The 24,104-nt window shown below is 37.4% G+C and overlaps 1 protein-coding gene across 2 annotated transcripts in view; it reads right to left on the bottom strand.

Annotated features, from left to right (window-relative positions):
- Positions 1-24,104, bottom strand: part of Vmat (Vesicular monoamine transporter) — a 90,028-nt gene that overhangs the window by 8,237 nt on the left and 57,687 nt on the right. For both annotated transcript variants that reach the window (XM_074185091.1, XM_074185092.1), the window contains exons 3-11: positions 21,270-21,446; positions 20,241-20,391; positions 19,881-19,939; positions 13,951-14,217; positions 10,965-11,066; positions 10,595-10,821; positions 8,135-8,318; positions 3,735-3,868; positions 142-2,651 (exon numbers count right to left, since the gene is read on the bottom strand). In XM_074185091.1, coding sequence (XP_074041192.1) covers positions 2,583-2,651; positions 3,735-3,868; positions 8,135-8,318; positions 10,595-10,821; positions 10,965-11,066; positions 13,951-14,217; positions 19,881-19,939; positions 20,241-20,391; positions 21,270-21,446 — 1,370 coding nt within the window. In that variant the 3' untranslated portion in view covers positions 142-2,582. The remainder of the gene's footprint in view (positions 1-141; positions 2,652-3,734; positions 3,869-8,134; positions 8,319-10,594; positions 10,822-10,964; positions 11,067-13,950; positions 14,218-19,880; positions 19,940-20,240; positions 20,392-21,269; positions 21,447-24,104) is intronic.

The following is a 24,104-nucleotide window of genomic DNA, read 5'->3' as shown; positions in this document are numbered from 1 at the left end:
TCGGGTTGGACGATAGGCAGTGGAAATCGATATAACACAGGGGATTTCAACAATAAAAAACATTTTGGAGTTTTTATGAACGTTTTATTAGTTATTGCACCACATATTGGACATAAACATCAAACATTTAACACCACTTACATCTTTAGCGCCTATATATCAACAGATCTCTATAATAACATTATCAACATGCAATGTATAACCCTACAACTAAACCAGGTACCCATTAACTTGGCCCTATAGTTTACAAAAAATACCGATGTGCTATCAGCATTTCTTTTTTTGTGATTCGGACCCTCACCAGCTTTTTAAACGAAAAATATGTATACGTTTTTGTTGGTCAGGTTAGGACTCAGATTATTGTCTCCTAGCAATAATCTTTCTGAGTTTGTGCGAAACTTCAGATTCTTAATATTTTTGAGAAGACGATGTTTGAAAATCGTCATATTTGAACACAACGATCAGCAAAGGATTGAAGGGATAATACGAAGCGACATTGAGGTCCCCGTACCGCTTTTCGTATACGGAGTGTTTCTAGAAATGGAGGTTCACAGTTTATCGGTATGATGAATCGTTAAAATATTGGTGGGAGTTTCTGACGCCACTAGATCTTTCATATTGAACCTTGGAGAATTATCCGCCAATCATTAATTCAATCATTCTTGGTCTCTTCAAATATTCGTATATTTTGAAGCAACATTTCTCACATTACAATTCTATCACGAGTCATTTTTGTCAGACCTGTACTAACCTCAGAACTCTAAATTCAGTCCTATTAATTCTACCTCTTTCGTCAAACTTTTACCGAACCTTGTGGCTATTACTATCCATTCATTCGTGAAGTAATTGTTCATTTCAAGATTTATTATTCAAGAATAATAGACTTTTTGCAAAGACAGTAGCAATGCCATAGACATGAAAGAGAAAATTAACACGGAATTCAGACATGAATTATCAAAAATTATTTAATCGAAGTATTGAAGAACGTACATGGAATTTTCTAAGTCTACACAGAAGAAATTAAGTATGAAATTTCATCTGAAATTTCCTGAAGATTTGTTTCTTGTACCCTAAATTGAAATTGTAATTTTCATGGTTATGCAACTGATTTTTCAATGATTATTTTACTACACGTCTTTTTGAAAGAAACAAAATACTCAAATTGATTATTTGTAAAATCAGAACAATCTCACTTCAATTTGGATAAACAAAAGTTTCAAAAGGTGGAGCAATCATACCATACCAAATTATCTTAAAGGATAAGAAAACTTGTCAGGTACTCTACTAGCTGAAAACAACCGTTGAAATCGAAACTTTTCTTGTTTGATTCCAACATTTTTGAACACCCTCCAAAGGGGGTATTATTTTTGCTGAAGTATGGAATGAGTTATTTCAAGCCAGTTTTGTTTCTAACATGGTGGTGGATGAACGTAGTACAAACGACCGTCCACAAAACAGGTATATGGACACCATTGTTGGAGATGGAACCCAATTTGTGTAGTGATTTGTTGTGTTTGAAGGTGAAGCATACCATTGAATACATGTATTGATGAGAGTTGTGAACAGTTGTTGTTTAAGTGTTTTAATAGAAATAGCATCCTCAGTCACGCCGGTTTAAGGCCGGAGTGGATCGTATATCCATGTGGGGGTAGGATTACACCAATTTGGTTGATCGATTTGCAATAAGTTTACAAGGACAATGTATTACGAAAAGCAGCAAGACTTTATTACGTAGTAGAAAGAGTGCTGGTCAATATAGCGCCGTAGAGAAAGCTGGAACCAGTAATCTAGTCGAAGAAGAAGGTGTTTTCAGCAGGCATAGAAATTTACTTCTTCAGACATTTACAATATGAACACTCATATCGCTTTAAAAGAACATTGTTGATTATAAGCTACAGAAGTCATACTTGCGAAGGATTGTACCCACGATATACGGGGTGTTATTAACAACCAGAGAGAAAACGCTAACGTACGAAGTACGCTATACTTCACAAATGTTTGTTCCATAATGCTCAACATTTTTGACGATCATTACAAGGAAACCCGTGCCTCCATCTCTCAAAACGTACCGTAATCGTCAGGATAGCCGAAATGATGGTTTTTGATTGGCTCAGCAATTCTCAAAGAATGATAGTTTTCCTACCGTTTTACATCACTTACATTTCTACTTATAATAGACATTGATAGACATTTATAATACCTCGTGTGGCAATCATTTGACGGGCTTAGATAGGAGAGTACTTCATTGAATCATCGTTGTTGTCTTTATTTTTGGCCTAAAGGTTCGAGGGTTTCTTATTGCCCCGCATCGCTATGTAGATAAGGGTTACGTGCAGCCATTCACGGTAACCCAGACGGGGACCCTCGGGGGGGGGGGGAGAATTTGGAAAAAAAAATTTAGCTCTCCTATCTCGTGTCACAATCTAGTTTTGATGGGGAAGATGAAATAAAATTATGAACTACGAGTAATCTAGTCATAGTTTGGTCCTCCTCAGAAGAAACTGTCGACATTCTTAAAGACGACACTTGTAACGTTTTTCACGACCGAATTTAATAGTCTTTTCACGTAATTTTCCGCTGTTTTACTCGTCGTCTTCTTCATTCTGGTATGTTACGTATCTCACTGATGATTTTTCTTCATTTAGTAATGACTGGAAAGAAATTAAAGAATTAGGAAACAACAATTATTCCGGGTTATTCAGCATTCAAATATTTTTTGAAGATGATGGTGGAATGCATAAACGTAAATGGATGCTTTAACTTTTTACACGCTTATATTAGCTCCACTGTATGGGTGAATGTATGTATGTATGTTTGTTTGTATGTATGTTTGTAACTTTCAAGCTGGGGATCTGTATTTACAGAATTATCGGCATTATTGCTTGATCTATTCGCGAGCAGATGGCGCTGTTCGTAACCTCCTAGATAGGTTGTTCAAAAGAAAATGAAAATAAATGAATATAGTTTAAAAATACTAAAAAACACGCTTTTGAAGAATATCGAACTGAAAAGTTGAAAATAAATAAAACAGTCTTACATTTAGAACATGTGGCCACGAATATCCATGGATATTCGTGATTAGAAAAAAACTTTTTGAAATTTATATGCTTCAAGGTTGATGGAGATTATCCTTCAAGATATTCTGATTATATGAATATACTGCGCAGATTCGATTTCGTATCTTTGTTGAAGCGCAGAAATCAAGCATCCTCATTTCTACATAAGCTATTGAATGGTGAAGTTGACTCCCCTGTACTATCATCACAAATAGATTTTCATGTGTAGAGATTGGAGTCTAGATCAAATATCGCTTTTAAGTACAAAACAGCTCAACCAAATATTATATCTAGAGCACAAATTGATGTAATGTGTTCAAATGCTAACAAATTGAGAGTGAGAGTGAATTAAGAAACAGATCTCCAGCACATCTATAAGCAATTTGGGGATCAATCATAGTTGTAGCTATTTTTTTTTATTTTCATGTTGTATCCATGTCATCTTTTATTTGTTGTAACACTGTTACTATACTTCTAATTATATTGTATTTGCAATCCTTCAAAAACTGTCTTGTAAATGGTTTCTGTTGGGCAATGAATGCTATATTATTATTAGTATTATTACATCACATATGTGTGTCATGTTATGCATTCCACCCAACGAAAGGACTTAAAAATTCATTTCTTGAAATGAAAATATTCAACCATGTAGAAAGACTTTCAAACATTACTACTCACCCTCTTTTCTTCTTTAGTGGGGGGGCTTTTCAAACAATACAGTAACGGGGCATACATGAAATTCAAAATTGCTATTCCAAATAGCATCCATTCGAAACCAATAGTTTTTACTAGTGTTCCACTCATAGCTGGCCCTGAAAATATTAAACACAAAATGTCAAACTAAGTTTTATGTATGAATGAAGAGCTGACATTTTGAAAATGTCATGGATAGGTAGAAATATATGTTGATTATGAATTAATCTTAAGAGAAAATTGTGGAAATTGCTCCTCGACTTCTATTTCAAATTATTGGAGAATCGCAGGAAGATAATTTGACAATGAACAACTTCAAGACAAATTTGAATTAAAATAGAAAAATTAGACGATGTTTGACACATTTTTTTGCAAAAATGCTTGATTTGTCATATCTGCAAAATATCCAAGTTGATCGATTTTTTAATAAGGTTTGGTAAGTTGAAATTTTGATGAATCTGTCATTAACTTAATGGTAACATGAAAATTTCAAAACAGAATATTCGTAGAAATCTTAACATATCAAAAATATTCCAGAACTTTTTTTCACGGATTTCGCTAAAGCTATTGTTAAATATCATTTAGGAATCGAAAAATTTGAATATTGTACCATCTATATTTGACTAATATTATGTGTAATATAGTTTTTTCGATTTAAGCATGGTGTTGATGTTATTTTTTTTAATCGAGTGTTATAGAAAGACATTTTGATGCAATAATGAAAAGAAGGGAGAACATATCAACTTCTTCAGCGGTTTTTATTATGAATTCATCAATAAAATCTCTAAATTTAATATTTCTTGAAAAATCTTTGGGAAATTGTTTAGAATTTCCTACGTTCAGCCTTTTTTTTCATTCCAATGGACTGCTGATGAATGTTGATTTTAGCATGAAAACTAATTTCAAAATCAATTCCATTCAAATATCATTTCTCCTCTAATCAATTATTATTTCAACACTATAAAATATAATAATACGATTTATTTTCCCAATAGGGAGAAGAATAATAATTCAAGAATATTTAACACGAACATAAAAAATTAAAAAACGATTTTTCAATCGTGATTTGAATAAACTCCCAAATTATTAATTTTTTCCTAATTTAACTGACTTTTTTCCTTTTACGGCTTCAAATCCTTCTCATGAACATTTTAATACAAATAACATGGTATAGCCCAAGCGTCATTTTTTTCTAACCAAGAAAATACGGAGAAATAGTTAAGTATAATGCAGAAAAGTTAAAACACAATGATTGTGCTATAGAGTTTTACACCTTTTCGATCTAATTTATATGGACTATGGTGCAAACAGTTAAAAAGTCGGGTCTTAGTAACGGTCTTCAATAAGAAGACTTGAATGAATAGTTTCCATTAACAAAATGACGAATCAAATACCAGTTCAATTGTATAAAATATCGATCAGCCTCGATCAATGAGATTATATAATTGCTGTAATTTTGTTTACAAAATGTAGTTCAAAAAACGGTTGGAAAGCAGGAAACAAATCTAATCAAACAAGTCTATACGTGATAAATAAAGTGTAGCAAAATCATTACGAAACTGAATATTGAGACATTTGAATTCAGTATATCACTAGGACTGTATTAGTTTTACTTTTACTGTTCTACTGACTGATATGTTTTGTGAAATTCGTAAGGTTCATTTCAGGAATTTCAGTGATATTTCAGGAAACTTACGTATCGTATAAGTTCAGTAGTGTAGGTTGGTTTTTCAATGTGCCTATAGTTATTATTTTTTTATTATTTACATTGGACAATACAAATTTCCAGGGAGATTTTTCTGGTTCAAAGAAACTATTTTCACCATAATTATTGGTTATCTTACAAAATTTTGAGAATTATTTGACAAATAATCATTGATATTCAGAAATAATGATTAATTATGGATTATTTGCTAACAGAGCTCTCTCAGTGAATCTCCTCAATCGTCTTTAAACGCCATCCTTTCATAGGTCTCTTCAATTTTGGGACCAGGAAAAAGTCGCATGGAAGCAAATCTGGTGAATACGGTGGCTGAGGCATGATAACATGAAAAACACTAATCGAATCACTAATTGAATGTACTTAGCCCGCGAAAATTGAACATTCACTTTATCTTCTTAACAGTTCATGTGTGTTCAAACTCCTCCGAAAAATTTTGACCAGAAATTAATTTTTCAACAGATTACTCTGCATTTGAAAGTACTTAGAATTACTGAAAATGAATTGGCAAATTAGGCAATGATAAAATTAGTCCAGACTTTGCTCTCTTCAACTGTAAAAGTTGTTATGAAAAAAGTCAAAATAAAAAATGTATATCAACTGAATAGAATCAAGCAGCAAAACTCCTTAAGTGGTGTTCCAGGATTTGACGACTCGACGTCACCTCATTTTATTCCTGAGAGTCCTGGCAAGGCATATATCTACAGACTGGCACTCTTGCACGAAAATAGTCCAGCTTTTTTCAAAAAGACTGTATTCGATATGATTTTTCTCTAGATTGTCATTATTATTTAAGACCAATTTTGTTGCTGCTGTGTCTACCAAGTAGGCATTTGTAAACTCGTAAAAAAGTTTGTTGTTGAGTAGATATGTGATCATTTATTCTTATAATGGTGATAATGGTCTTTCCAGGAAGTGGATTATTTTTTAGTTATTGATATGTCAATAACTATCAATAGAAAACACTGAAATGATGGTTAGAATGGACTTTCTAGTCACCCACCGTTATCTCTATTTCAGAACACACCATTATGTCGCTAGAATGGCAAAGGCTGCTTCTCAAAAGCTTGGAACACCGGCACCGTTCCGAACCAGAAAACTGTACACGCCTCAGCAAATTTTGATGCTTTATAAAGCTCAGACTAGGCCTTCTTCATAGCATTGTTCACATATATGGATCTCCGCCGATAAGCATAACCTGAAGCTGCTGGATCCATCCAGAAAAGTGTCATTCGTCTAATTGGAAGCTCAAACATCACTCGCAACCTTGATAGTCTGTAACATTGAAGAAAGTTTGGAGATTTGTCTCTCTTCTATAGATACTGTCACGGGAAGTTTTCAAGTGACTTGGCACATTTGATTCCACCAAGAACAGTACATATCAGAAAAAGCGGCGGGATGTGGCTGCTCATCGTTTTGAAGTTCAAGTCAGAACTTCCCGAACTTCACTCTTTGAGAACTCTTCCATTTGGAGAACTGCGTTTATATGGAATAAATTTCCTGAGAAGGATTTCCCAAATGAATTCAATCTCCAACGATTCAAATCGAACGTGAACAGGCATCGCCTCTAACATTTGTCTGTATTTTGAAGGTGTCGAAACTCATACAAGCTGAGAATTCAAGGACCTCCTGAAGTGCAATTCCTTGCATTGAAAGCTTCATATTTTTTTCACATACCATGCATAATACTCAATATATGTTAGTTTTCTGTGTCTCTGTTGTCCTTCTAGGTCATCGTCCATCTTGTCCTTTCCAGGAAGGTGTACAGGTAACTTGGAGACATCTCCTTCATATCGGCAGGTGTAGGCCAAGACTCGCCGAACACACACTATCTTATTGACGATAACTCCGGGCACTCGCACAGGAATTGCCTGACAGTCTCATCTTCCTGTCCACACATCCTGCAAAGAGGTGTATCCACTAGCCCCATATTATGGAGGTGTGTCCTTAGTTAAGAGTGGCCAGTTAGAAATCCTACTGTTAAGCGTAGATTTTTCCAGGTGCCAGATATTTCTTCGGCGTCAGCTTTCCAGGGTCGCCCAGGGTCATCCTGGCAAGATTGCATCCTTTGATTCCATCCCATCTCTTTAGGGATTGAGCATGGGTGTAACATTTGGCTAGTTCCGCAATTGTCGAAGTCATCAGGCCGTGGGTCCTAAAATTCTTGGTCTAGCCGCTTCCTTAGCTAAAGAGTCGGCAATGCGATTACCTTTACTCCTGTCGTACCCTTTAACCTACCTCAGAATAATGTTATTATCTACCAAGGTTCTGGCTAAATCTTGGTGGCACTCTAGTACTAGCCCTTAGGTAATATATTGTCTGTTTAAGGCTGATAGGACTTGTCTACTATCAGTGCAGATTGTTCTGCCAGAAATTCCTTTCTTGGTTATTTTTTCTGTGGCGATTTAGATACCAGCCAGTTCTGGTTGAACCACGCTGGTAGTTTTTCTTATTCCCCACTCAATCCTTAGGCTTAGTGATCTGGAGTGAACTCCACATCCTGAGCCTCCTTTGGTTCTCGAGCCGTCTGTATATATGCGTATTGCATTTGTAGTGTCTAACCCTGTGTTCTGTTTCATTTGTATTATATGTATATGTGTTAGTTTTATTCGAAACTACAAAAACATTCAGATTTCTGGATGATTTTTCAGAGGCAGGCACTTACCGATAGCGAAACCGAGACAGAAAGCAACGTCGCCGATGGCGTAGACACTGCCATAGACGGCGGTGTGCCTTATGTCCACCAGGTAGCCCAATTCTGGCATCATTGAACTGTCGACCATGCCGATGGCGAATCCCAAACCGGCGTTGGGAATGATCAAGTGGTTGATGTTTGTTGCCAAAGGTATCTGTATGAAAAAAATGAACAGTGAAATGTATATACAGTGCATTGCATTTAAAACGAGCCACCCTGGATAACTTCTGGTACAATGATTAGCAGAAAAAAAACCGTCAACCATAGTATACAGGGGGACACATTTTGACATATTCACATTTGATCTAACTTTTTCTATCGCACCCCTAGAGCATGTCACCAATTTTTTCAATAAATCGCCCTATATTGTTTCATATTATCAGATGCTCCATGATGAGCAGATTTCAATAAAGTATAAAACAGATGGTCTGAAGATTATGGTTTGGGAGCTACAAATTATTTGATTTGAAAACGAGCCACCCTGAATAACTTTTGGAACAATAATTTTCAGTAAAAATAAAAAAACCTCAACAGTAGTATGCAGGGGGACACATTTTGACAGAAAAGATGCTACGGGACGGCCACCAAGGTCTCCAGATCTCAATCCTGTAAATTCCTTTTTTTGGGGTCATTTGAAGTCTAAAGTGTGTGAGATAGAATCAACAACGTAAGAAGGTTAGAGAGAGAATATCATGAGACATTGCAGAGAGATAACTCCCGAGATTGTCATGAAGCACACAATGACATCAGTTTTCAATGACTCCAAAGGGTACATGAAGTTATACATGATGCGCAAGGGTAGAAACGTCAAAATAAGTCTGAAAACTATCGGGAAAAACAAATGTATAAGAAAATAGATATTTCGAAATGGAATTTCAAAATATTCATTTCTCCCAGTGTTCTGCGTTTAGGGTTTTTTTCACTAGGTGTAACTAGTCAACAATTTTACGGGTACGTTTCATACATACAGTCAAACCGCGTTGAAGTCAATCGACTCCCAGGCACACTACTGCTTGAGTCAGACCTTTCCTGCACTGATGAGAGGTAACACCTCGAAACCGGTATGTAGATGATCTACTCGATTGATTTCAGCGTGGTCCCGTTACTAGATGGATGAGAAATATCAGCGAGACTAGTCTCTATGAATGAATTTCTATCGAATATAATTTGATTGCCATCGTGATATTAGCCGGGAAAGTAGTTCCCCTACTGTGTTGGTACATTGGGAGGGATGAATGTTTCGAAATTCATTTCCGAAATATCTATTTTCTATTAGGCCCACATGGGCACATAGAGTTCTCTACCTATGACTATTTACGTGTTGCGAATATTTTCAATCGCCATTTACCAGTAACTTGTCATATAAACTATTTCTGCCAATCAAAAAACAGCTAAAAAAGTATACACATTCTTATATTGAAGTCAAATTTTCCTTCGTCTTCAGAATTGAAAAAGTCTAAAGATTCTTACAGTTTTTCCTTTGGTTCCTTTTATTTTCAAAACGTCTTTTTTTAAAGCTATCGAGACCGTTTCGAAAATGACAGGAACGAAAGGAGAAAATTGCAAGATTCATTAGACTTTTTACAACTCTGAAGACGGATACAGATTTCAGGCTTCGAAACGTTGAGCTGAGTATCTGTATTTCCCAGCTCTTTCATTGATAGGCAATAGAACTTTTTTTTTGTGAAAAGTACTTCCTATTCACGAAGTAATCAATCAAGGTGAACCAAAAAGTTTGCTCTTTCTACACCTGGTTAAAGTTCTCCATCAGAAATTCTATATTTTCCAGATTGTGTGAGATTTACTCCACGAAAAATGTCTTTCGTAACAGACCACGGTCAAAAAAACCCGGAAAATTGCTTTCTCATAAAAAAACATTATTTTTTCTAAGAATTACTTGTGTCAAAATCAAGTTATATATTGTAACTGATGTAACCAATGGTGTTGATTACTCTTGTTCATTCGTAGAAAAATCATATTGCTATTATTGTCATTATTATCATTTGAATTTCTCTGCACAGGTGAATCATGCTTCTGTATCGAATAAACTGTTGAATGTAATAAGCTGATGAGTTTCAAATATTTTTCTCCCCTTACAGTATATCAAGGAAAGTGTTTTTAAACATGTTTTTCTATTGCCTCATTTCTTTCTTTCTAAGTTATCACTCGACATATTTCTGAGTCTCTTCCTTTCATTTGATGCGTCATTATTGCATAGTCGGTCCCTACAGCTCTTTCAAATTGGAATAGCAGCCATCTTTTCCTCCGACATTTTGATTTTATCCACTTGAACCCTTTCATGATATCCCTATCGTGAGTGTGCATGAAAAAATATACACCGTCTACCGTATTAAATTTCGAGTGATTTTTAGTATTCTTTCCAGCAAACCCTTCCATTGATACCCATACCATCAACAAACCACCACTTACCAGCATCAAACAAATACCAATGACGATCAGCCCCAATAAAGCAGCTAACCATCGACCCATCTTGTGCCCAAGCGGCCCAAATAAGTTCGTGCCAATCAAGTAAGATATGCTAGCCGGGAGGAAAGTGACGCCCTGCTTCCACCTCCCAGCCCCCATCGTATCCATCATCCAAATGGGGAGAGAAGGTTCTAACATGGCTATGCCCATGTTGGCGAATGTTATGGCACCTGAAATTTTGTCCTGCTAAAATGTGTGACCAGAAAGTTTCGACGAAGCTAATTGGTACATTTCATAATTTAATACACTGAAGTAGTAGAAGAAGCATTGCAACCGTATATTAGACGAAGAAGAAGATACCGAATCAACTCACCAGCAGCAATGATAATATATGGATCAGTCGCCAACTGCTTCAAAGAAGGTGGATCAGACTCTTGTCTGATAACTGCTGGTTGTAACATCAGCAACTGTAACACTGCAATGAAAATGTACATTCGGTTATTTCACAAAGAGTTCATTCATTTCAGGTCAGAATTTCCACACAGAATAGTTATTCATCAATTTATATCAATGTGAATGAAATTAAAATTCAAGGCAATAAAGATCAGTATCTGAAATGACATGAATCGTGATGGTCGAGTTTCTATACATCATCAAGTCATCAATATCATTCAGAAGTGTTATGATACTTGCTGAAATGTAGTGAAGTTGCTCCTTACACACTTTCAGCTGAAAACTTTGCTACATCTATGTATTCATAGTTCACTGATAGAAATTTTGAGTGGAAAAACAATGTACTTTGTTTCATCTCTCTAAGTACTGTAGTTTTCCCGTAATTATTTATTAAAAATCGTATGTGGTAGGGTGGTGATGTCACGTCCCTATTCCCGCTTCTTGTTCGATTGACCAATAGGAACAATATAAATAATCAACATTGCCAAATCATAAAATTTATGGAGCCTATAATTATCAATTCAATTATGGAAGTGTATATGAACCCGTTAACGTTTCAATTAATGAAAAAGTCCCCATATGGAATAAAATGTACACGAAAAATCATGTTTGCAAATGAGTTCTATATCTGAAATCAGTACACAAAGTCGATAGATCACAAAATATTTACCTAAACTATGATTTTATGCATTATTTAATAATATACAGTTATGTAAATCAAAAAATATAGCAAACTGGATTAAAGAATCATTTCAAATATTCAATTCATTCTACAATCCTCAATCTGTACAACTGCAATTTATCACAAAAAAAAACGGTTCCTACATACATACCTCTTTCTACTATAGCTACTAAATTCAAGCGTTATACTCGCTTGAGTAATCTGTTGAATCTTCCAAAACTTAAGAGGAAGGTTGAATGAGGTCAAGTATAGACAGAATTGTTTGTACTCGAACTGATCCAACAAAAGCTTCTGAGGTAATAATACCATTAATCATATAATAAAATTCAATTAACTTTGTTTGATACAATTGAAATTTTCTGTAATTATTTATTCATTTTTTTTAAGAATAACGCCAGCAAACAAATAAATATACAATAATAAGATCGTTCGAATCCACGAATTAGGCATACAAATAATAGTATTTGCCTTGATAACTGATATAGTACAAGTTATATCTAAATATAATTCTAAATAGAATTAAAGGAGCTGTATTTTCAAATGGTTTTTGAATGCTCAGGAACCCTATTAAAATAAATCAATTATGCATTCATGCCACCCACCAAAAAATAAGAAATTCAACGTTACTGGTATATTAGCCATATTGTCATCCAGTCAGGCCGCGCCCTCTATAGTGTGTGCGACAATGTGCTCTTTCTAATATCAATGGTTTCCACAAACTTCGTATTTTTGTTAAAATAATTTCAAAATTAATGTTAATAAGCCTAGTTTTGTTAAAGCTGACTCCCGACAACTCACCAAGAGTCAATTCTGAAATGATCGATGAATTTTACTTGAAAAATTTGCAATACTTTGATACCGAAATGAAGAATGAAAAATTAAAACGGTAGGTGGTATATTTAGTAGGTCCCTTTTTTATATGACATTCATTTCAGACTTTGTCTTTTATCGAAGGATTTACAGCTCTGATTTAATTTTTATTTTATCTCAGCCATGGAGCAGTATGGTGACTGAAAAGAGAAGCAAAAATATGTACAGTGAAATGTAGAATTACTCCAGTACATATCAATCCAAAAATAACCTGAAAAAATATTTTTCGGACTGTAATCTAATGACACGGAATATGCAGCAAAATAGGTACCCGCCGAGACCTACCTTTCACAAAAAAACGTTCTCTAATTATATAATGGTAACAGTTGTATTCACACCGAGTTGACAACAATAACAACAAAAATGGCGTCTGTCAAATTGGATCATCTGTTATTGGATATTGAAAACCAATACACTTGGCAACTCCGCTCTAGACACGATCAATTTTATTGGCCAACAGACACGCGGCCAATTTAAATTCTTGCTTTTGAAATTATTCTTTTTTACGGCAAATATAAAGAGATTTTGGTACCGATTAGGCTTTATAAGTATAAATAAGTGACTTTTCATACCACTGTCAGTTTGACGTCTGAAATTTCAGTGTAAAAAAGTATCGAATTTCAAAATACAACACATGTATATTCACTGAAAGGATACTTCGAGATATCCTATAGTTGTAAGAGGTCGCTGCAACAAAGATCTTGGTAGAAGCGGAAGCATTATCATCCCGATAGTTCCTGAAATTCCACTTGGAGTTAACATGTTGAATTCTCCATCATAAACATGTAATGTTTCTTGAAAATAAAGCATCACTATCACTATATACCCCTAACTCGATCAGTCTATAAGCAAACCAGTATCATTTTTCATAGCATGAAACAAGCCCATTATCAGTGAGTCCAGATCTTCTATATTTCCAAATACTTTGCTGCTTTGCTTCTAGGGTCCATTATTCGTTCAGATACTCTAGGAATTTTTTACATGCATCACGCGAACACGGTAGGCCAAGGTGCTGAAGGCATCGTCCGGGCAGGCCATGAACTCTTCAATCCGAATTCAATCCACTCGATCCACAGCTTATCTTCAATGTTGTCGAAATAGACCTCATGTATTAGCTTGTCCTTTTGTTACCGAAGACGTTAAGCGACCTTTGCTGTATTATTATCTACCTTGAAGAGAAAATCTCCAATTCCTGCTCTCTCATAGTTGTGGACCATACAGAGGAGATGACTGGAGATCCAGATGACTTCACTGGCTCCATCCACTACCATCGTTATTATTATTATTATCATAAAAACTAAACTTACATAAAATTACACATTCTATTATGTGATCGAGTTGATGATCTACTTACATCCATCACCCAGGGCTAGTGCTGAAAGCACCAGGAAAGGTGCAGATTTCCCCACAAATTCATACATCACCCCTCCGAAGGGCGGCCCGATCAACACCCCCAGTGCCAGCCCCCCTAGAGCTATGCCCATGGCGTTTCCTCGTTCCTTGTCGTCTGGATACCTCTCTGCTAGCATACCCATTCCAGATACGCTGGAACACGATGAGCCTATTCCTTGTAGGGATCTCGCTATGAACAGGACACTGTAGCTACGACCAAATGCGAAAACTGAAAAGATAATAAGAGATTGGAATATGTTCCAAGTACGGAAATGTATCATTATCTTTTAGTTCATTTCGGTTTCAGAATCACATATAAAAAAGCCTCTTTCATGGGTGGAAATTTTTCAGGCAACAAAAATCTCAATACATATAAATGAGTACCTACTACTGGGAAGTCGTGTTTTTTATTAGTTTACTGAATATTTGCTTTTTATTTATTTCTTCCTAACCTACGACTCTTTTTTTCATCGCATTATTATCACCAAGAGCTTGCAATTCTCCCCTTATGTTTATTCATTATTCTTCGGCTTGTACTTCCCTCAAGGTTTCTTCAATACTGGGGTTGTTTGTTTTTTATGTTGCTGTTTGAATTATTTTTTTCAAATTTCTGTTCTTCATTTTTTTCGTCTATCGTCCTCTTATACTGGTTGGTCTTCCTCTCCCTTGTTTGGGTATCACTGATGAATTACCAGTCAAAAAGAGAATTGAAACTATATTTTTTTACTACGGGCCCCAAAACAAATCCTTGTGTGACACCCATAGTGATAGAGATATAGTCAGATTCACTGATACTTCACGATTCACGATTTATCCGTAATATTCGTCCAGATAAATTGCTGTTAGCTTATTATATAACAAAGTATGATTGACATAGTCGAATGCCTGACTGAGATCGCAAAAGATCCCAATAAAATTATTGGTTTCTCAACATTCAAGATTTTATGTGGCATGGACTTTATCAAACTTCGTGAAGGGTTTCTGTATCAACAAGGAAGTCGCAACACTAATTATCTGTGAAGATGTCCATTGGAGTTATGGACAAAGCCAATCTTTCCATTTATCCATGGATACTTGCCTTTATGCTATTCGCTCTATGGTAAAAACATCATAATAAAAATATTGCCCCACGTTGGGCGCCGAAAAATCGCTATGCCTGTATTGGCTCCCAACTTGAATCAATCTTTGTATGGTGACTTTTTACCATACAATGGAAAGCAGCTTTCTATCTGACATTGAGCGCAACTGAATTATTTGTATTGAGGATTATTGGAACGCTTACGTTTGTCAGGTACGTATAAAATAATCTGAAAGATACATTCTTTTTGTGATAGTAGCAATCATTTGGGAACTTTCATTCCGATCAAGACTAATTGGTGATGACAGCAACAATAATAACTAATGCTAATTTATTAGTGATACAAACCCTGGTACTCATAAACCTGTGGGTGTGTTATCAGTTAACTGAAGAAAACCATTGAGATTTTATAGCTCTGACAATAGCTGTGAACGCACTGTAAACTGGTAACAAAAAAACCCCGGAAGTGATTCCTTATGCTCTGATTCGGCTCATCAACGAACGTCCCTAATCGAGTTAGCACGGCAGAGAACATCTGAAGGAGCTTTGTGATGGCACGCGGCGTGTAAGTGGTTTTAATTGAATCACTTTCGGGAAGAGCGCTAATAAGAAGCGAATTCACAACTAATGGAGATGCCCCACCGGCGTGGGGCACTACATAAAAAGTGAATCAGATCTCTTTGCGTCGGATCTATCTCAGCGCCAATTAAAAAGAATAGACTTCCTCTTGTGATAGCTGACAACTAACAGACAAGTGGAGAGAAGAAACTAGTAGAGAATTGGGTCACCGATTAGGATTCTGAATTTACAGTATAAGAGAAAGTTTTCAATGGCTAGTGATGTTTTGATGTTTATACTGACACATTTTGAGTCGAATGGTGCAAATTTTGGTTCCACAAATCTGCTAAATGGACTCTTCGCAAATTTTCCATGGGTATAATTTCGACTCTGATGATTATGAGCCTCTGTCTTCCATGAAGACTATAGGAACTATAGAAAAACACACGAAGATCGTAAGAGACCCTACTGCATCAATTGAAGGAAAGTTGTACCACACTTTGAAAAAACACCAAATCTATTTGTTTGAAGGTGATTGTCAATGTTTCATGATGAATTTCACTAGTTCGGACTTCCATTGTCTACTATATAAAAAGATTTGAAATCCCTGAAACAACTAAAAAAGAAGTATTGAAAATGAATAGCTGAAAATAACAATTATAATAACCAAAATAAACCTGAAATGAGATAATAGTGAAATAAAATACAAGTGAAAATAGAACAATTGAATAAATGAAAATGAAGAAATGAAAAAAGAAAATCGAGACCTTCCTTCGTATTACAGAGCCCAAGAGCACGGTCTAATAGAGTCTTGATGATTCTTCTTTTAGTCGATTGATGATGGTTGGATTCGTGGTTCAGATACTGTCCCGTATGAGTGTATGTTCGGTATACAGATGTTTCCCACTTAGTGTCGGTCCTCTTCACCAATACGTCTAAGAATGGCAATTTGTTGTGGATTTCCTTCTCCATTGTGAAAGTGATGGAAGGTCTCACACTGTTGATGTGTTTCAGGAAGGCGTCTAGTTCAGTATTCCCATGGTTCCATATTATGAAGGTGTTGTCAACATATCTCAACCAGACCCGAGGTTTCTTGTGGGCTTCTTCAATGGCCAGAGTTTCAAACCACTCCATATATATGTTGGCTATGACTGATGAAAGTAGCGATCCCATTGGCAGTCCCTCATCTTATGTAAAGCATTCGTCCTTCAGGTGGAAATAACAGTTTCGTACACAGCATCCTAGTAATTCCATGATTACTTCTATAGGTAGATTCGTTCTCTCTTTCAGGTTTTCGTCTTCGGATAGCTTTCTCTGTATAATTTGGAGTGCTTCCTCGACTGAAACTTGGTGTAAAGGCTTTCCACGTCGAAACTTCACAAAAGACGATGTTTTTCCTTGTAATGGTTGTATTAAGGGAAGTAAAAATCTAGACAAGTTTTGAGTAGCCGAATCTCTGCAGCTGATGATCGGTCTTGCGGAACGTCCTTGTGGATTTTGGGTAGTCCATATAAGTGAGGGGGCTTACTGTGATACGGTATTAGCGATGATCTTTCCTTGTCCGAAAAATAGACTTGGTGTTTTTTCAAAATCTGGTACAACTTCCTTTCGATTGATGCAGTAGGGTCCCGTACAATCTTTTTGTATCGTCCCTTCTGAAGAACCTCTTCGATCTTCTGTTCGTAGAGAACGGTATCCATTACCACAGTAGCGTTTCCTTTATCTGCAGGTAGGATCTTGATGGTGTTGTCTCTACGTAGGCCGTTCAGAGCTCTACGTTCTTCATTGCTGATGTTAGATGTTGGAACTGGTTCTCGATCCAGCTATTCCATCTGAACTCTTCTGTCTCGGTCTGGTCAATAAGGGAACTGGTGGATTCCACTGAAGTAATTATCTCCAAAGTGGGCACAGATGTTGGCGTAATGGTGAAATTTAGGCCTTTTGGGCTCTGTAATACAAAGGAAGTTCTCGAAAAGGAACTAGGCATCATCAAAAATGACCTTCAACGGAATGGTTACCCCAAAGTGATGGTGAAACAGGCTTTAGCTAGAAGACAGCAAGAACTCCACAAGGACCAGAAGCCGCCGCAACCAGTACTTGTACTTCCCTATATCAGAGGAGTATCAGAAAGGATAAGAGGGATTGGGTCCAGGTATAGCATCAGAACCTGCTTCAGATTTGAGAACACTATCCGTAAGAGCCTCACCAAGTGTGGACTGCTATTCCATGAATTTCATTTACCAGATACCCTGCGAATGCGGATAATCAAACATCGGTGAAACTAAGAGGCCATAGAAAGTTTGCATTGCCGAGTACAAGAAACACACAGCGAGGAGGAAGCAGCAAATCCAGAGTAACAGAGCATGTTTGGACTCATCAACATAAATCAAATGGGCTCAAGCTGAAATCATCCACAAGGAGGAACACTGATTTAAGAGAAAATTCAAAGAAGCCGCATATTCGTTGTCCAACAACGCATTTATCCAAGTTAGCGTAGAGATACGTAATATATGGAAACCTCTGATCAAGCGGAACACGACCAACTCCCGCCAAACGGTCAGCTCCCGCGTAAAACCAAAGAATTGAAGAGAGGGGATAGATAAAAGCAGTCGAATGTGCTATGAATAGTCAGATCTCGAATGAATAAGTCCGGTTATCACCCGAAGACGAACGTGGATACTAACAATCGAGACGTCGTGAAGTAACTTGGTTTGGAATCTGTTAATTTTTTATTTTCATTTCTCATTAATAATTTTTTAATTTTTCAGCTCGTGTTGATAGTTCAATTCTTTTTATTTTTTTTTGTTGCTTGTATGTTATGTTATTGTAATTTCAGTTTTTCGCTTGATAAAATTGTTATTTTTTAGCTAATCTTTTTATTTGTTTTACAGATTCTTCCAGGGATTTCAAATCAATTTATATCATATCAAGACAACGAAAGTCCGAACTGATGAAATGCAACTATAGACTAGTTGCGACACCTGTTCCGCTAAACAATAGCTTTCTAAAAACATTACTATGATCTACGCTTCGATCAGATAAATTCTAATCCAGTTATAACTGTCTGAAAAAGGACGGATCCAATTTCGTTAACCAGTACAGGTGAAAATACTTATTCATTGGTAAAAATTATGTGGCAAACAAGTCAACAAATTAAGAAATATTACAAATCAACAAATAAGGGGCTCAAAGGATATAAACTTTGACGACCGAAGATAACTATGTCAAAACTCTTCTCAGAGTTTGTTAGCCGCGTTATTTGCAGGTTTCATGCTTGACGTTTCGCCTACAACTGCGGTAGAGTTATCATAGGCAATAAGGCATCGTAAGACGTGTTCTAATTGTCCAGATAATACATCATGGGATTGGGTTTACAGTTTCATTGTTGGTACTAGGCAAAACTTCATTCCTATTGGTTGAACTAATTGACATGTGCACTAATGTTAATAACCTCTTCCTTCTGGTTGAAATTGTTCATTTCCCGAATTCATCTCGCCTTGGAGAGTAGCCCTGAATTCTATCGAGCTCTGGGTCTCTTCATAGTAGATAACCTGGGTACCGTCTCTGAGAACAGAGACGCTACCGATGATTTGTCGGTACGGCCCAGACACCTGCTTCTCTGGTGTTCAGAAAGCCGTTGAATACTTACATATCTCTTCATGGTTCCAATGTAAACCGATCCATAGTTACAAGGGATCCGATTAACCTCCGGTGTTACCTATTGAAGATTCTTTGGGGTCCTTAGTTGACCGAAGACTGTCTTTGGAGCTTTCTCCATCGAAAGGCCTATTTGGAGTTGTATTGTCATTTTCCAAATGATTGAGTTCTTGAAGAGACTCTTAGGTCCACAGATGCTTTGGGACTCTCAATAAAAGTTTTAATTACCTTCTATTCTGTTGTGCCTGGTGAAGAGTTTCTGTTCGGATATATCTCCGTGGACATTGGTTTCTTGTACATTATATGACCCAATTCACCATCTACATGTCTGTTAATAGGCTTATCCAAGAAGACAACTGTTCCCTGGATTTTCCGTTCCACTGTAAATAGGATATTTGAGTTGAGGAATCTAAACTGTCTTCAATCCGACTGACTCTGTTGCTTTCCTGCTTGGAATCACATGATAAAAAGTAATACCTCAGTTTTCTCTCAACTTGACCAAACATGTACAAGTCTTTTGTAGGTTTATTGTGTAAGAGCAGCTATTTGGTGGTGTATTTATAATACTGGAATATATTTTGAAACTATGATCTACTTACTTATAGTTGATAAAAACATGATGAGGAACCCTGCAAACATGGGTACACTGTAGCCAATTCTGAAAAGAAATTTATAATCAGTAATGGTGATCTCTGTAGAGCCAAAAAAATCGTTATTTTCTTTCCACAAATTTCAAATATTTCATACAATGTATGGAAACAAAATTCTCTTTTACGACACAGTAAAATAAATATTTATTGATCTATGGAGCTACAAAAACACATGACATTGAAACGGGAGAATCTTTTGGAACAATCTTATAGATCTGGTGCTGTGATTTTGAGTGACCTACTTTTTAACAGAAGCATTGCTGGGATTCAAAGGATTGCATTCTTACCGAAACTGTGGAAATTACTTACTTGTGAGTCAGTGGACCAACGAATGGATTTGCCAGTAACTGCACAAAAGCCTTCGAGGCGAACATTATCCCCACCTCCACAGTTTCCTGCACTAAATCTTTGTGACGTAATTCGTCCACCGCAGCTTCTGGATCTAGAGTTGTGTAATTATCTGAAACATAAGATGAAAGTGATGACATATCAATTCTCCAACGAATGTTCATTGCATTTGGGTCTTGATTCAGCACTAAAATATGGTCTTGGATCAAGAATTCACCAAGTTTCATTAGATAAATATACTGAAATATATTGATTTTTATTATTGAACTCTTGAGAAATCTCTTTATCTGTTCAATACTTCATTAGGTCTTCTTCAGGAACTCTTGATGTATAAAGATGCAAAAATGGAAATGAGTAACTCAAGCGCTTTCCTGACAGCAAGTACTTTCTCAATGTTGAGTGGCAACGTGGAGAAAGGCTGGATATTCTCAATAATGTGATCATCGGCAGGATGTATGCTCGACTTCAATTGCCTTCCAAAGATGTCGCTCATCGATGTACTGGCAGAGTTAGTCGTTCTGATTACATATCCATTATTTTTCGATTCTGTTCATTAGTTTTGAAGGAAATCAGCCCCTCAGATCTGTTTCTGGAAATGAGTAACTCAAGCGCTTTCCTGATAGCCTGTACTTTCTCAATATTGAATAGCAGCGTGGAGAAAGGCTGAATATTCTCAATAATGTGATCTCCGGCAGGATGTATGCTCGACTTTAGTTGCCCCCCAAAGTTGTCGCTTATTGGTGTACTGGCAAAGTTAGTCCTTCTGGTTACATATCCATTATTTTTCGCTTCTATCACCTTCCACTCATCACTTAAATCATTGCTCGTAGCAGAGTCTACAGGACGTTTCACATCTTCAGTGTAACATTTGAATAACAAGTCAAATTCATCAATATTTTTTCAAAAGTTTTCGTCAAGTCCAAGAATGCAAATGATTTGATTAAGTGAACTGAACAGAATTTGCAGAACTTGACTAACAAGGATACTCACCATATTCCGCATCATTCAATGCAGTGGTTGAGTAGTTGTCGATGTTTTGATTGAACTGTTGGCAAGGACAAGGAACGGGAGTTGTTGTTGTGGTGGTTGTTGTTGTTATCCTTGGTCGTCCATCAAGGGGTGCGTCGGGGTGATTGATGTCATACAAAAACTCCGGGATTATAGGAACTGAAAATTTAAAAGAATTAATGTGATTGAAAAAAATTCGCAAACGTGTTTATGAATGTGAGTGAAGCATTAGAACGGTTTGAGTATTTTTTCTCAAAGAACTTATTGAAGGATTGATAAAATTCCTACGATTTATATGACGCTTCAAAGATGAATTTGAATTGAAATGAAAAATATTCAATTAAAGGTATTTATTAGACATCAATTTTATAGTTAGAGCTAGATGGACTTGACACTATAAGAATCGAACTTCGCCTTTTATTTCAATCTGGCAAATTGTAGAACTCTTTATTTATTTGCATGTAAAATTGCAGCATGGGAATACTGAAGACGTTTATTATTATTATAATTTTTTTTTCCCGTAGTGTGCGCTGGTCAGGCCCTATCCCCCGAAACCCCGATACATTCGGGAGGGCGCGCCAGCATAATCAACCAATGACCACTCCCCACACCGTGGGGTAAGTGATCATTGGGTCCGAGAATCATGTGCCCTGAGCAAACGCAGTCAGCCAAGAATGACAGCCTTCTGCATCTGTGCGGTTAAGATTTCTGCCTTAGTGCGGCAAGCCGGTATGATTTTGAGATTCGAGAGTAGAGAAGACATCATTCCACCAAGGACTCCAATAATCAGAACGACCATCTTGACAGAGTGATCTGGATAGAGTCTGCGGAGTTCGAAGAGAAAATCTCGATATTTTATCCGTTTTTCCTCCTCTTTTCTGACGATATTCGTCTCGCCAGGAGCTGAAAACTCCACGACAAATATCGTTTTGGTCTGGTGGTCGAGAAGGACTACATCAGGCTTATTAGCTTGCATGAGCCTGAGGGTGGGGAACGAATAGTTCCAATAAATTCGGCACTTCTCGTTCCCCACAACGGATTCAATATCCCCCGGAGCGTAGGGCAACACCGGTGTCTCGTCAATACCGTAAAAGTGCCGTAGATGGTAATATAGCACTCTTAGGGCCGCGTTATGTCGATGTATATAGGCCGAGACCGGATATGCTGGACATGCTGATAGCAAGTGCATTAGGGTCTCAGGCGCCTCGCGGCAGGCCCTGCACCTTGTGTCAGGAACCTCTATACCCATCACGCGACTGCGGTAGACTAAGGTGTTGAAGACACCATCCTGGCAAGCCATGATGAACCCCTCAGTTTCCGACTTCAGCCCACTCGACCTGAGAAAAGCGAACGTCAGGCGCTTTGATAAGCCAAGGTCTTCAATGTTATTGAAGAAGACCCCATGCATCGGCTTATCCCTGTATCTCCGCAGAAGTGAGGTGATCTCTGCGGCTTTTATCTGAGCTTTTTGCTGAACGGGTTCCAACTCGGTGACAGAGTTGTAGTCACCTCGTTCAGAGTCGAATACTATACCGAGTTCATCAGCTGCTCGAGCAGCTGCCCTAAGGATAAATGCTCCAATTCCTGCTCTCTCATGGTCACGGACCATGCAGAGAAGGGGATCCGAACTCCTGACGACTTTACAGGCTGTATCCAGTACCATACTGTCATGTAGACACTCCAAACTTCCCCCTGTTGTCGGGGGAAGTACAACCGTGGAACGGACGATTTGGGATGCAAACTCCTATAGAGATGCATCATTTTTCGGGTCCTTACGTCGAGTTGATACAGCTCCTCCCGAGTCCACTTCACTACTCCAAACGAGTAGAGTAAGATTGGAACGGCAAGCATATTTGTTGCAGCTACTTTGTTCTTCCCCGACAGTTCCGATGACCAGATCTGTCGAAGTTTGTGCTGATACTTGCCGCGGAGAGAGTTTTTCACTGCAGTTACCTCTTGTGAGTGGCGTTGTTCCACCCCGAGGTAAGTATACGTCTCTCCGGCATCCAGATGATGTAGGATGCTTCCATCTACGAGCTGCACATCCTCTCCGTAGTCCCCGCATCGTCCTCTTTTGAGATGAACCATTGCACATTTGTCTATCCCGAATTTCATACCGATAGCATGCGTGTACTCTTCCACCACCCTCAAGGACTGATGGAGATCCTTCTCTCCAGAGGCATAAAGTTTAAGATCATCCATATAAAACAGATGGGTAACCTTGTGCTTCCGGTTTCCGGGGGTGCCACAGTTATACCCTCGAGTATTTCTGAGCGCAACGGATAATGGCAATAGTGAGATGCAGAAGAGAAGGAGACTGAGGGAATCACCCTGAAATACACCCCTTCTGAAAGTGACCCACCCTGTTTGGACTCTTGCTTGACCAGATGTTATGGTGAAGCGAGTTCGCCAAAGTGGTATCAGTTGTTCAATGCATCTCACTATGTTATCGGGTACCGCAAGGCATCTGAGCAAATGCAAGATGAGCTCATGCGAAATTGTATCAAATGCCTTACGGTAATCGATCCAGGCCATAGAGAGGTTACGCTTATATTGTATCGAGTCCTGCGTTACACATCTATCGATGAGCAGGTTCTCTTTACATCCAGCGGCTCCTCTCTTCGACCCTCTCTGCTCATATATCCGTTCGAACACTCGGTCAACTGCGGTGAGTATTCGTGTGTATAAGATGCTTGTAAACAACTTATAACACGAATTCAAGCATGTTATCGGTCTGTAATTCTTAGGAACAGACAAATCTCCGTTTTTGGGGATAAGAACGGTCCGCCCCTCGACAAACCAATCTGGAATCGGCTG

This window comes from Leptinotarsa decemlineata, unplaced genomic scaffold (genome assembly GCF_025532065.1).
Source record: "Leptinotarsa decemlineata unplaced genomic scaffold, Ldec_3_MD MMD2_tig00026361_RagTag_RagTag, whole genome shotgun sequence".
In the NCBI taxonomy this organism is placed as follows: Eukaryota; Metazoa; Arthropoda; class Insecta; order Coleoptera; family Chrysomelidae; genus Leptinotarsa; species Leptinotarsa decemlineata.
This window is presented reverse-complemented; position numbering and strand designations above follow the sequence as displayed.